The sequence below is a fragment of the Heptranchias perlo genome, chromosome 2 (assembly GCF_035084215.1).
Source record: "Heptranchias perlo isolate sHepPer1 chromosome 2, sHepPer1.hap1, whole genome shotgun sequence".
NCBI lineage: Eukaryota > Metazoa > Chordata > Chondrichthyes > Hexanchiformes > Hexanchidae > Heptranchias > Heptranchias perlo.
Window position 1 is genome coordinate 101,146,874 of NC_090326.1, and position 14,030 is coordinate 101,160,903.

Sequence of the window (14,030 nt, forward strand, 5' to 3'; positions counted from 1 at the left end):
AAAGACTCCATTACAGCACTAGAATGTAAGGATGATGTAGGATACAGTGAAAAAGCTGAATCTGGGAGCCAGCCAATTTCACACCCTCTCACAACTACGAGCTACAGCAGCTCACTGGCAGCAGTCAAATGAGGCCTGAACTATAAAATGATCTAAAATCACTCCCAAGGAATTAGAAAGGAACAGGTACTCTATTGGGAGTTTATTACAGATGTTTACGGTACAAACTTGACATATTCTCACAAGTAATCCTCGCAGAGGATTGTTAGAACATAGAATGTCCTACCAGAAACAATGGTGGGTGCAGAATCCGTAACAATAGCTTTTAAAAGGTAAGAAAAATAACATTAAACAACATGGGGAAAGAGCAGGAGAATGGGGCTAAGTGAGTACCTCTTTAAGAGAGCTGGTGCAGGCCAAATAAGAGCCAAATAGCCTCTTTGTCCTGTCAAATTCCACAATTCTGTGCAACCATCAAAATCCCACTGCCTTGACTGTTTTTAAAAGGCTGCCAAAGACAGCAGGAGCTTTGGTACGGTCACCAAACCAAGAGTCTAAATGTTGAGGTCACATTGTTTAATTATAATATATTGCAGGCATTTATGAAATGCAGTTCTATAAACAAAAGAAAACACTCAATCCAGAAATGAAAACACGCTTATAGAATTGACAATTTTTTTTTATGGTTGTGGAAAGACTGAACATGTCAGTAAATAAAATATAAAATTAACTGCAACAAGCCTGTGTGTGGATCAAACTTAATTGAAAGCTGTGTTAGGAATGCTAGCAGGAAGGGTTTATTAAAAAAATCCATTTTATGTTCAGGACTCCATTTTGTGGTTTAAAGAAAATTTTTGCAGAATTTGTTGAAAAAGGCGATTTGTTGAAAAAGCTCAAATCTCCAAGGCTGTACCAACTGTTGTCATATAAGGTAGCCCTGTGCTGTTCTAATCTTCTAATTGATACATCGATATGTTTACCTTTTCCTTACATGCAAGAACAGCTTTTGTTATGAGATCCAGTCTCAAACGCTGAGCTGATGTAAGTTAGTGTAAACCAAGAGTGAAGGTTATGGAGGAGGTATGATGTAATGGTATTTCAACTGAGGATAAAAAGCAGCACCATTATAAGGAAATGATGGAAGACCTGGAGGCTATTCAACCTGTAACTGAACTCAGCAACTGTGACGTGAGGTCTCCAGCAGCCTTCGCATCATCATGTGTGTTGTCTGTTGAGTATAGTTCCCTCTAATAAAATTTATAAACTGCATCTAGAACCCTAATTCCTGACACAGACAACAGGTCGTAGTCTCTCAGCAGTCTTAACACTCTGGAATCCCAGAAAACAGAAAAAAAATGCATTTATACTTTCTATGTAAGTAGCAACTTATGTTGCCACAGTACTAACAACAACTTGCATTTATATAGTGCCTTTAACGTAGTAAAACACTCCAAGCCACTTCACAGGAGCATTATCAAATAATATGGAAAGACTCAATCCCCATATCACTGAATTCCTAATCTCAGTTAAGTTATTAGGAGGAGCCAAGTGCAGACCAGACATTTCTGCACAAACAGGCAGGGTAAAATTAGAGGGAGCGTGGTCCTCTGGCACACCTTCTGGTGACTGGTTCAGACTGGGCACCGGTCAAAACTGGCATTAGATCATACACGCTTGGTACAAAGCTAGGGAAGGATAAAATGAGAAATTATATAAAAAAACTGAAGGACCAGACTGGTATCCACATCCATTATTTGTGTAAGCTGCTCTACTGTATTAAAAACGAACAAAAAAGCATTCTTGTTGTAGGAAATGTAAAAACACGGCCTGCGTTTTTTATTTTTACATTATACATCAATTGCAATAAAGTTAACATTTTCTATCAATGACAAAGCCTCTCAACTATTGGTTACCTTTTCGTTTGACCAGCAGTATAAGTTCTCTGGAGTGTGACTCTCTGCTTGCTTTTATGAACATAACAACCTGGTCATGAGTATGTTCAGAGATGTCTCTGCCATTAATCAACAAGATTTGATCCCCTTCATTCAGTTTGGGCGTACAAATGTCAGCCTACACAACAAATGTCAAAATATTTAAACAAAAACAAACAAGATTTTATGATGAGAGCAAAAAAAAATCTAATTATGTTTATTATGTGAAAAGAAAATTTCATTGATTATTTGGTGCAAGAGCAGCCTCCTGTCATAGTTTCTTTTTCAGCATATACAGTATGTCCCCTACTGTAAATGTTTCATTATTAAAGAAAAATCTGCTCTCAATGTTCAAATACTAACAAGCCGTTCTCGGCTTTCTCTGGGAATCAGACTGACTTTTGTTACAAACTTCCTTTTTATACAGCTAGAAATTATAATTTTCTATTTCTGTGAGTAAATAACCAAACCTTCTAGATTAGCTCAAGCATGAGAAATTCTTAGTATTTATATGCAGATCAACTCTTAGCAAGCTGACCTAATTTCCTGTAAATTGTTTAAGCACGAGAGGAAAACTGTATAGACATTCGGCCAGGGTTTGCTGAGAGCAGCGAATGAATGGTGTCAGCCATTTGTTAGGAAGTCTATGGGCAGGTGCAAGTCTATGAGCTTTTGCATGGCAAGTTCCTGAAAATTAGAAATCCAAAAAGCACGGTGCCCCTAACCGGGCATTTGGGACCTGTGTGAACAGTGCAAGCAGCTCTGTATCTCCTTAACCAATCAGATTGAAGCATCGTTAATAACTGCACAGTGTCAGAACCAGTTAGAATAGTGAATTCAATGTCAAAACAGGTACAGAAAGTGAAAGAGGATAAGGAAGATTGAATTAAGCGACAGATGAAGGAGACAAAGAAAAAGGTTTTTAAAAAATTTACTTTTTTTTTGAATGCCCAACAATTAAAACCTGAAGGAACGAGGCACCACACTTGTAAAAGTTAATTTTCAGTGCCAGAGAGGTTGTTTGGCAGTAATTAAGACTTACCACGCTGTTAAAAGGGTACTTAGACTTGAAATAACGTGACAACTTTTTTTTAAAAACATAGAATTACATAGAATGTACAGTACAGAAACAGGCCATTCGGCCCAACAGGTCCATGCTTCCTTCCTCCCACACAAGCTTCCTTCCTCCCTACTTCATCTAATCCTATCAGCATACCCTTCTATTCCTTTCTCCCTCAGGTGTTTATCTCGCTTCCCCTTAAATGCATCTATGCTAGTCGCCTCTATGCTATGCTACCCCTTATGGTAGCGAGTTCCACATTCCAACCACTCTCTGGGTAAAGACGTTTCTCCTGAATTCCCCATTGGATTTATTACTGATTATCTTATATTTATGGTCCCTAGTTCTGGTCTCCCCCACAAGTGGAAACATCATCTCTATGTCTACCCTATCAAGCTCTTTCATAATCTTAAAGACCTCTATCAGGTCACGCCTCAGTCTTCTCTTTTCTAGAGAAAAGAGCCCCAGCCTGCTGAATCTTGCTGATAGCAGAAGTGAGAGGTTGTACCTATCATCCTAGTAAATCTTTTTTGCACCTTCTCCAGTGCCTCTATATCCTTTTTATAATATGGAGGCTAGAACTGTTCTCAGTACTCCAAGTGTGATCTAACCAAGATTCTAAACAAGTTTAACATAACTTCTCTGCTTTTCAATTCTATCCCTCTAGAAATGGACCCGGTGCTTGGTTTGCTTTTTTTCTCTGGCTTTATTAACCTGCGTGGCTACTTTTCGTGATTTGTGTATCTGTACCCCATTTAGGCTCTTGTTATCCAAGCAGTATGTCGTCCCCTTATTCTTCCTACCAAAATGTAATACCTCACAATTATCTATATTGGAATTCATTTGCCAATTACACACCCATGCTGCAAGTTTATTAATGTCTTCCTGTATTTTGTCACTGTTGTACTCAGTATTAACTACACCCCCCAATTTGATGTTGTCTGCAAATTTTGAAATTGTACTTCCGATCCCCGAATCCAAATCGTTTATGTAAATGGTGAACAACAGTAATCCCAGCACCAATCCTTGTGGAACACCACTTCCCACCTTTTGCCAGTCAGAGCAACAACCTTTAATCCCTACTCTCTGTTTTCTGTTTTGTAGCCAGCTTGCTATCCATTCTGCTTCTTATCCCCTGACTCCACATGCTTTGACCTTAGCCATAAGTCTACCATGTGGTACCTTATCTAAGGCCTTTTGAAAATCCAAATATATTACATCCACTGCATTACCCTTGTTAATCCTTTGTTACTTTTTCAAAGAATTCAATAAGGTTGGTCATGCATGACCTTTTTTTTTATTCGTTCACGGGATGTGGGCGTCGCTGGCAAGGCCAGCATTTATTGCCCATCCCTAATTGCCCTCGAGAAGGTGGTGGTGAGCCGCCTTCTTGAACCGCTGCAGTCCGTGTGGTGACGGTTCTCCCACAGTGCTGTTAGGAAGGGAGTTCCAGGATTTTGACCCAGCGACAATGAAGGAACGGCGATATATTTCCAAGTCGGGATGGTGTGTGACTTGGAGGGGAACGTGCAGGTGGTGTTGTTCCCATGCGCCTGCTGCCCTTGTCCTTCTAGGTGGTAGAGGTCGCGGGTTTGGGAGGTGCTGTCGAAGAAGCCTTGGCGAGTTGCTGCAGTGCATCCTGTGGATGGTGCACACTGCAGCCACAGTGCGCCGGTGGTGAAGGGAGTGAATGTTTAGGGTGGTGGATGGGGTGCCAATCAAGCGGGCTGCTTTATCTTGGATGGTGTCGAGCTTCTTGAGTGTTGTTGGAGCTGCACTCATCCAGGCAAGTGGAGAGTATTTCATCACACTCCTGACTATTCTTTATTATATATTTTTGGTTTCGAGATGTTTTTCTGTTACATCTTTGAGTAAAGATTCCATTATCTTTCCTACCACCAACGTTAAGCTAACTGGTCTATAGTGCCCTGGGCTTGTTCTATCTCCATTTTTAAATATAGGAATCACATTAGCTGTCCGCCAGTCCTCTGGCACTATTCCCTTTTCGAATGAATTTTTATTTTTTTATATATATGTAATAGTGCCTCTGTTTTCTCTTCCCTAACTTCTTTTAATATGCGCGGATGCAATCCATCCGGACCAGGGGTTTTATCCTCTCTAAGTTTGATTAGTTTATTATCTCCCCCCTTTCTATCTTAAATGTCTTTCCATCCTTTTTTGATCTCTTCTTCTAATGTCATGCCTACCATGTTAGTATCCCTGGTAAATACTGAGGCAAAATAACTATTCAATATTTCTGCCATTTCGCTATTACCTGGTGAGTTTAGCTCGTATCTATCAGGTATGTACAGGAACTTCACACCGTTCAATACATTTGAACGGGGAGCCAGACAGCGAGATGTAATTTTCGCGCAGCTTTTGGAGGAGGATTGCATCTCGTACAGCAACTTCTGGATGTCTGCATTTAACAGTGCATGTGCAGTCACCGGACGTTACTGTCCAATTTGCACAAGAATAAAGATGAGGGCTGTTAGCCGCACTCTGTTATCTTTACAGCAAAATTCGGCTCATTGGTCAATAATGGAAGAAAACTCCTTCAGCAGCAACTGTAAGAGTTTTCCTTACCAGTTTCCTCATATTTATTTCTTTGTTAAAGTTAGCCCAGGGAAGAAAATATGGTCCTCAGCCCCAAGAGGATATTCCCATGTCCTGAAGTGGTTATCAGACCTTGAAAAAAAAAACATTAACTCTCCCTGCTTCCTCTGTCTTATTCCCAAAATCACACTCTTAAATTTAATCTTCTCATCTCCCTGTCCACACGTTTAATTTCTCAGCTTTATTCTACTCTTCTGCATCCTCTACTCCTTCACTGGTTGTCAGGAGGTCTACGCTCATTGGAAATTTCCGCAGAAAAGGGTGCCTACCGTGGGTGCAGCCATTGTAACATGCTACACCATTGTAACATGCAAGGGCCTGGCAGAGTGCAGCCACCTGATTGCTAAAGGCCTGAACCAGTTATTAGCACTTTGGGAAACTTTGCTATCAATAGGTAAAAATCTTGGCAAAGCTATACTATCAGTTTGTAATTGAATGGATGCCTTTACCATGCAGGTATACTGAGGGAAGTGCCACCAAGCCCACCCACACACCACATGGCAAGATAATTGGACTCTGCCAGGCCCTTGCATGTTACAATGGTGACAGCCTCTTTTTCTGTCCTTTCCTTCACTCCATTGATATTAAACAGTATTCAACATTACTTACAGGCTTAGAAAGACTCACAATATACCCCAGATACCCAAACTATACCCAGATATACTTACTGCTTCCTCTTCTTGAGGATGTATGCAAAACTGATGGCATTTCCTGGAACCTCAGTTCTGTCCACTTGCATCTACAGTCATCCCTCCCTCATCTATGATTTCTTACTGAAACCTTTTCTGATTCTTCCCATTCCAACTTCATTAACACTTTCTACTCCAACTTATCTAAAGGAGGAGAATGTGCTTGCTGGTTATCGCAGCTGCATTGAATCATCTGACTTTGATCTCCTGTGCCTAAAATGATCTGTCCCTCACATTTAATTCATCTGCTGTCCTTATCACTCAATCTTGATAACTCTTCTAGAAATGTACATCTTTTAGTCCATCAAAATCAAATTTATGAATTGCCTTCTTGGTGACTTCAATGTTCACCATCAGCAATGGCTCCATTTCTCCTCTTCTATCAAACTGATATTAGTGCAGCGCATTTTCCTATATTCAATTATTTCAAACAACTTGCAAATCAGACTATCGATATCCTGATAACTCCAACTATCACCTGCAACCCCAACACTGCATCACTGCTGGGTTCTTCTGATGACTGTCTCACATCTGCCTCCTGTAGAATATCTTGCGAAAAAGAAAATGATATTCTGTAAACCAGTCCAGTCTCGTGTGGCACTATGGAGATTATTTTCAGAGTACGCACTGGCTGGACTTATTGGAAGATCAAAGGCAACTTGGATGGTCTCAGTGTTCTTCTCTGCTTTTCCCTGGTCCAACGGTTGCTCTCATTCTTTCAAACCTCTATGTCAGTGAAGTTACTGAGAAAGGTTTTACTCACAGGTGATCCTGGGCTTACTCTTGACACAATGAGGGGCATCTTCTGATCAACTCCACCCTGCAAGTAAAAAGAAGTGAGGAATGTGGAGGGGAAAAGTGAGAAGCTTTAAGAATATTATATGCACAAAGCAAGATTTCAAAATATTCCATTTTCTGTTCAGATTTTACAAGTGAAATTGGTTGGTTTTAGTTATTGTATAATTAAAAAGAATTTTTAACCATCACACTTTCATAGGTTTTTCTTGCTCTTTAAAATATTTGTTTAAAAGAGCACTGCTGGCATCAATATAGAAGTAGTTGGATGGAGTAGTTCAGTCCTAGCATATGAATGAGATAATTGAATTAGTAATGCACAATTGAAATTAAGAGTTAATGATTATATCTATTGGAGTTTATTCAACTCCTTCACATTTGGTGGGCTCTGCTATAATCCGTCAAAGCAAGTTCCATCAGAACTTATTGATTCAACAAAAATATTCAAATAAATTAACAAAAAGAAACAAAATAATATTGAAGTTGTTTATTATTTGTGTTCATTTTAAAATCAAATTGTTACAATGGTACAAGCACTTGAGCTTCAATGCACTGTGCCACAACGCAGCATGATTCTGGTTAGTCTAGGGCCACAGTAAGTCGTGCAATCAGTGAATTACACTGGGCATAGGACAGGTAATTTGCACAATGTGGGGGATGAATGAGTCATTTTCATTCACTCTTGGGCACTCCCTCGCAGCCAGATACAGAGCAATGCTGGTAAAGGTACAGGACCAGATTACAACTATTCTCTTGCCTTACAAAACAAGAAAAGCAGGAAAACAAAGTTCATCTTAACCCACCCCCCAAACAAAAATATAATGACAATACTCATTCTGTAACAAAAACTATTATTCAGGGTGGCTCTGGGTGACGTTACTTGGTGAACTGACATACCAGATATGAATTCATATCGGCAATTCTCCACAACGGGAACTCCAATCTTAGCTAAACCATCCGGGAGAGGCTGCAAGCGACTTCCCAAAATGGGAGAATAAATTGGAAGTCATATTAATCCACACTACAATCTGTTGTTTATAGAGGACTAAAACGGTTACCTCCGATCCCCTTTAGTTAGGGAATAGTGTGATGTGCAGATCACCCAAACGGTAGGAAAAAGAAGTATTTTTGCAAATAAAATGCCACACCGTAATTTTTCTGCATATAATGCACATTACTTTGCATTGCAAAACAACCTGAATAAAAAGATTCATAAGGCTAGAATCATTGAGAAACCGCAAGCTACATCTAATAGGACTCTAAAACCAGTGGCGAGGATTTCTGTGGAGAGAATTCTACAGGAGGCTAGTTTGGTTCTTATAATTGGATAATGATAATTAAGAGCTCCTCAGTTTCAACACTCATGAGTGATGAAGCCATTTCATTCTGTATCCTGAAATGTTATTTTTGCATTACGAGCTTTGTTTCTGTATTTGTATTACAGAAAAATACGGTAAGGTCAAATTTATGCCACTTACCTTTAAATTGAAGCCAAACTTTCCTTCTTCATCAGGTATCATTCGAACCCAAAGCAAGCCATTATCACTGTTCACCACATCACTCTGGGAAGTAAGAACAAGTCAACTTTACTATGCACTTTGCAGGATTCAGTGAGAGATACAAATACAGTCTCTCAATTTGCACACTACATAATTATTCAGATCATGCCTTGAGATTCTGTTCCACCTGTAAAACTGCAAAACTCAATTGAGTGTGCTCATTTCAACAAATGTAAAGTGGGCTACACTATACAGAACAGTTGCAGTTCTACTCATCATCCCTTTAATCCTAACCTGCACATACACCATTTGTATGGAACACCTACATAAATCACTTACATCTCAGTGATACATCATCCACAGTATAATGACCTATACCATACCTATGATAGCAGTGAACAAATAAAACAAACATCTGAGGGATCTGAACAGATGAAGTTTTCCTGCTTTCATTTCAGATTGTTTAATCGTGGTCCAGTCATGATTTTTTTAAAAATTTACCATAAACTCCTTTGTTTCTTTCCCTTTCTCTGGTGCTTTTAAACAACACACCAGAAACATAAGAGGGCAGAAGGGGGGCTTATTCAGCGTCCTCTGTCATCCTCACTCAGAACAGTCATTAAGAGGTGCCAACAATGGCGTAGGCAAAAATCTTTCTGATTTTTCTTCCTCTTAATGTTAAGGTCCATAGCTGAGATTGGAAATTTGGTTGTGTGAACTGAACTTACATCACACTGCTCTGTGGCACTGTGCACTGCTGTTCTAATACTGGTACTTGGTCTCATATCAAACCTTAAAAGGAGAAGCTGTGACAACAATCTTTCAATTTTTTAAAAAAATGGTGAGAAACTATTAAATGTTGGTGTTGAGAGATTTGGGTGTCCTTGTTCAAGAAATAAAGTTAGCATGCAGGTAAAGCAAGCAATTAGGAAGGCAAATGAAATGTTGGCCTTTATTGCAAGGAGGCTGGAGTACAAGAGTAAGGAAGTCTTCCTACAATTATACAGGGCTTTGGTGAGACCACATCTGGTGCGCTGTGTACAGTTTTGGTCTCCTTATCTAAGGAAGGATATACTTGCCTTAGAGGTGGCGCAACGGAGGTTCACGAGATTGATTCCTGGGATGAGAGGGTTGTCCTATGAGGAGAGATCGAGTAGAATGGGCCTATTCTCTCTGGAATTTAGAAGAATGAGAGGTGATCTCGTTGAAACAAAGATTCTGAGGGGGCTTGACAGGGTAGATGCTGAGAGGTTGTTTCTCCTGGCTGGAGTGTCTAGAACTAGGGGGCATAGTCGCAGGATAAGGGGTTAGTCATTTAAGACTGAGATGAGGAGAAATTTCTTTACTCAGAGGGTTGTGAATCTTTGGAATTCTCTACATCAGAGGGCTGTGGATGCTGAGTCATTGAGTAAATTCAAAGCTGAGAGAGATAGATTTTTGGACTCTAGGGGAATCAAGGTCAGAAAGTGGAGTTGAGGTCGAAGATCAGCCATGATCTTATTGAACGGTGGAGCAGACCCGAGGGGCCGTATGGTCTACTTCTGCTCCTATTTCTTATGTTCCTTTGTTCTTCGATCCTCCTTGGATATGGGAGTGGTGCCAGAGGTTTGGAGGATTGCAAATGTTACACCCCTATTCAAAAAAGGGGAAATGGATAAACCTGGTAATGTCAGTGGTGGGAAAACTACTAAAGACCATTGTCAAGGATAAAATTAATTTTCACTTGGAGAAGCACGGGTTAATAAAGGACAGCCAGCACAGATTTGTTAAAGGCAAATCGTGTCTGACTAAACTGGTTGAGTTCTTTGATGAAGTATCAGAGGGTTGATGACGGTAGTGCGGTAGATGTTGTATACATGGACTTTCAAAAGGCATTTGATAAAGTACTATATAACAGATTCATTCAGGAAATAGAAACATGTGGGATTAGAGAGACGGTGGTAACTTGGATATGTAGTGTAGAATGAGGAGTGTAGAAGAGCATGCCAGGAGCAGCACCAGGCGTACCTAAAAATGAGGTACCAACCTGGTGAAGCTACAACTCAGGACTACATGCATGCTAAACAGCGGAAGCAACATGCTATAGACAGAGCTAAGCGATTCCACAACCAACGGATCATATCAAAGCTCTGCAGTCCTGCCACATCCAGTCGTGAATGGTGGTGGACAATTAAACTAACAGGAGGAGGAGGCTCTGCAAACATCCCCATCCTCAATGATGGCGGAGTCCAGCACGTGAGTGCAAAAGACAAAGCTGAAGCGTTTGCAACCATCTTCAGCCAGAAGTGCCAAGTGGATGATCCATCTCGGCCTCCTCCCGATATCCCCACCGTCACAGAAGCCAGTTTTCGGCCAATTCGATTCACTCCACGTGATATCAAGAAACAGCTGAGTGCACTAGATACAGCAAAGGCTATGGGCCCCGACAACATCCCAGCTGTAGTGCTGAAGACTTGTGCTCCAGAACTAGCTGCGCCTCTAGCCAAGCTGTTCCAGTACAGCTACAACACTGGCATCTACCCGACAATGTGGAAAATTGCCCAGGTATGTCCTGTCCACAAAAAGCAGGACAAATCCAATCCGGCCAATTACCGCTCCATCAGTCTATTCTCAATCATCAGCAAAGTGATGGAAGGTGTCGTTGACAGTGCTATCAAGCGGCACTTACTCACCAATAACCTGCTCACCGATGCTCAGTTTGGGTTCCGCCAGGACCACTCGGCTCCAGACCTCATTACAGCCTTGGTCCAAACATGGACAAAAGGGTTGAATTCCAGAGGTGAGGTGAGAGTGACTGCCCTTGACATCAAGGCAGCATTTGACCGAGTGTGGCACCAAGGAGCCCAAGTAAAATTGAAGTCAATGGGAATCGGGGGGGAAAACTCTCCAGTGGCTGGAGTTGTACCGAGCACAAAGGAAGATGGTAGTGGTTGTTGGAGGCCAATCATCTCTGCCCCAGGACATTGTTGCAGGAGTTCCTCAAGGCAGTGTCCAAGGCCCAACCATCTTCAGCTGCTTCATCAATGACCTTCCCTCCATCATAAGGTCAGAAATGGGGATGTTCGCTGATGACTGCATAGTGTTCAGTTCCATTCGCAACCCCTCAAATAATGAAGCAGTCCGAGCCTGCATGCAGCAAGACCTGGACAACATCCAGGCTTGGGCTCATAAGTGGCAAGTAACATTCGCGCTAGATAAGTGCCAGGCAATGACCATCTCCAACAAGAGACAGTCTAACCACCTCCCCTTGACATTCAACGGTATTACCATTGCTGAATCCCCCACCATCAACATCCTGGGGGTCACCATTGACCAGAAACTTAACTGGACCAGCCATATAAATACTGTAGCTACGAGAGCAGGTCAGAGGCTGGGTATTCTGCGGCGAGTGACTCACCTCCTGACTCCCCAAAGCCTTTCCACCATCTACAAGGCACAAGTCAGGAGTGTGATGGAATACTCTCCACTAGCTTGGATGAGTGCAGCTCCAACAACACTCAAGAAGCTCGACACCATCCAAGATAAAGCAGCCCGCTTGATTGGCACCCCATCCACCACTCTAAACATTCACTCCCTTCACCACCGGCGCACTGTGGCTGCAGTGTGTACCATCCACAGGATGCACTGCAGCAACTCGCCAAGGCTTCTTCGACAGCACCTCCCAAACCCGCGACCTCTACCACCTAGAAGCACAAGAGCAGCAGGCGCATGGGAACAACACCACCTGCACGTTCCCCTCCAAGTCACACACCATCCCGACTTGGAAATATATCGCCGTTCCTTCATTGTCGCTGGGTCAAAATCCTGGAACTCCCTTCCTAACAGCACTGTGGGAGAACCGTCACCACACGGACTGCAGCGGTTCAAGAAGGCGGCTCACCACCACCTTCTCGAGGGCAATTAGGGATGGGCAATAAATGCTGGCCTCGCCAGCGACGCCCACATCCCGTGAACGAATAAAAAAAAACGTAACTGGAGGCAGAGAGTAGTGGTGAACAGATGTTTTTCTGACTGGAGAGAAATATGCAGCGAGGTCCCCCTGGGATCGGTATAAGGACCATTGCTTTTCTTGCTTTATATAAATGAACCTGAACTTGGGCATAGGGAATATAATTTTGATGTTTGCGATGATAAAAAAACTTGGCAATGCAATAACTAGTGAGGAGGATAGTAAAATATTTCAGGAGGACATAGACAAACTGGTGAAATGGGCAGACACATGGCTGGTACAATTTAATGCTGATAAGTGATGCACTTTGGTGGGGGGGGTGGGAACAACATGGAGAGGCAGTATAATCTAAATGGTACTATTTTGAGGGGGGTGCAAGAGCAGAGGGACCTGGGGTGCATATTCACAAATCTTTTAAGGTGACATGGCAAGTTGATGAGGCATTTAAGAAAGTGTATGGGATACTGGCTTTATAAACAGGGGCACTGATACAAAAACAAGGAGGACATGCTAAACCTTTACAAATCACTGGTTAGGCCTCAGCTGGAGTATTGTGTACAATTCTGAGCACCACACTTTAGGAAGGATGTCAAGGCCTTGGTGAGGGTACAGAGGAGGTTTACCAGGATGATACCAGAGATGAGGGACTTCAGTTATGTGGAGAGATTGGAGAAGCTGGGATTGTTCTCCTTACAGCTGAGAAAGTTAAGGGGAGACCTAATAGAGGTAATCAAAATTATGAGGGGTTTTGATAGAGCAAGTAGCGAGAAACTCTTTCCTCTGGCAAGTGGGTCGGTAACCAGAGGTCATAGATTTAAAATAACTGGCAAAAGAACTGGAGGGGAAATGAGGAGAAATGTTTTCTGAGGGTTGTTAAAATCTGGAATGCACTATATGAAAGGGTGGTGGAAGCAGATTCCATAGGAACTTTCAAAAGGCAATTGGGGGTATGTACATGAAGAGGACTAATTTGAAGGGTCATAGGGAAAAAGCTGGAGTGTCGGACTAAATTGGACAGCTCTTTCAAAGACCCGACACAGGCATGACAGGCTGAATGGCCTCCTTCTGTGCTGTAAGGTTCTATTATTCTAACTAATGTTCCAAACATAGCAACTGTTTAACAGACTCAACATTAATTGAAGTGAATTTTAGCTTGTTTGTGGCAGATTATAGCAGAACCTCAGCAGATTTGTGTTCTGAAAGGTCAAATGAAATTTATTTCCTGGTATCCTCATTTGTTGAAGATGAGCAGTGTTGTTTGTGGGGGTAAAGTTGAATAATCCAGTTGCATGATTGGGCTGTCTCTATTACAGACAACTGCTGTAACATTCTATAGGCCTGCAGGCTGATTAGCTAGGACAGTAAAGTATTGGTTCCTAACACTGCCATAATTGCACGTGGCATCTCTGCATCGTTGTCAACCATTTGCGTTTTCAGAGAACGGATGATTCGAGTGTCCGTCCGCGCAGTGCTTTAAATCTTTGCGCTTAT

General features: G+C 41.8%; 1 protein-coding gene across 3 annotated transcripts in view; it reads right to left on the reverse strand.

The window, feature by feature from the left end:
- The window catches only part of LOC137341719 (tyrosine-protein phosphatase non-receptor type 3-like), a 234,329-nt gene that overhangs the window by 63,484 nt on the left and 156,815 nt on the right, over nt 1-14,030 (reverse strand). For all 3 annotated transcript variants that reach the window (XM_068005156.1, XM_068005163.1, XM_068005147.1), the window contains 3 exons: nt 8,570-8,653; nt 7,060-7,116; nt 1,914-2,070 (listed from right to left, as the gene is read on the reverse strand). In XM_068005156.1, coding sequence (XP_067861257.1) covers nt 1,914-2,070; nt 7,060-7,116; nt 8,570-8,653 — 298 coding nt within the window. The remainder of the gene's footprint in view (nt 1-1,913; nt 2,071-7,059; nt 7,117-8,569; nt 8,654-14,030) is intronic.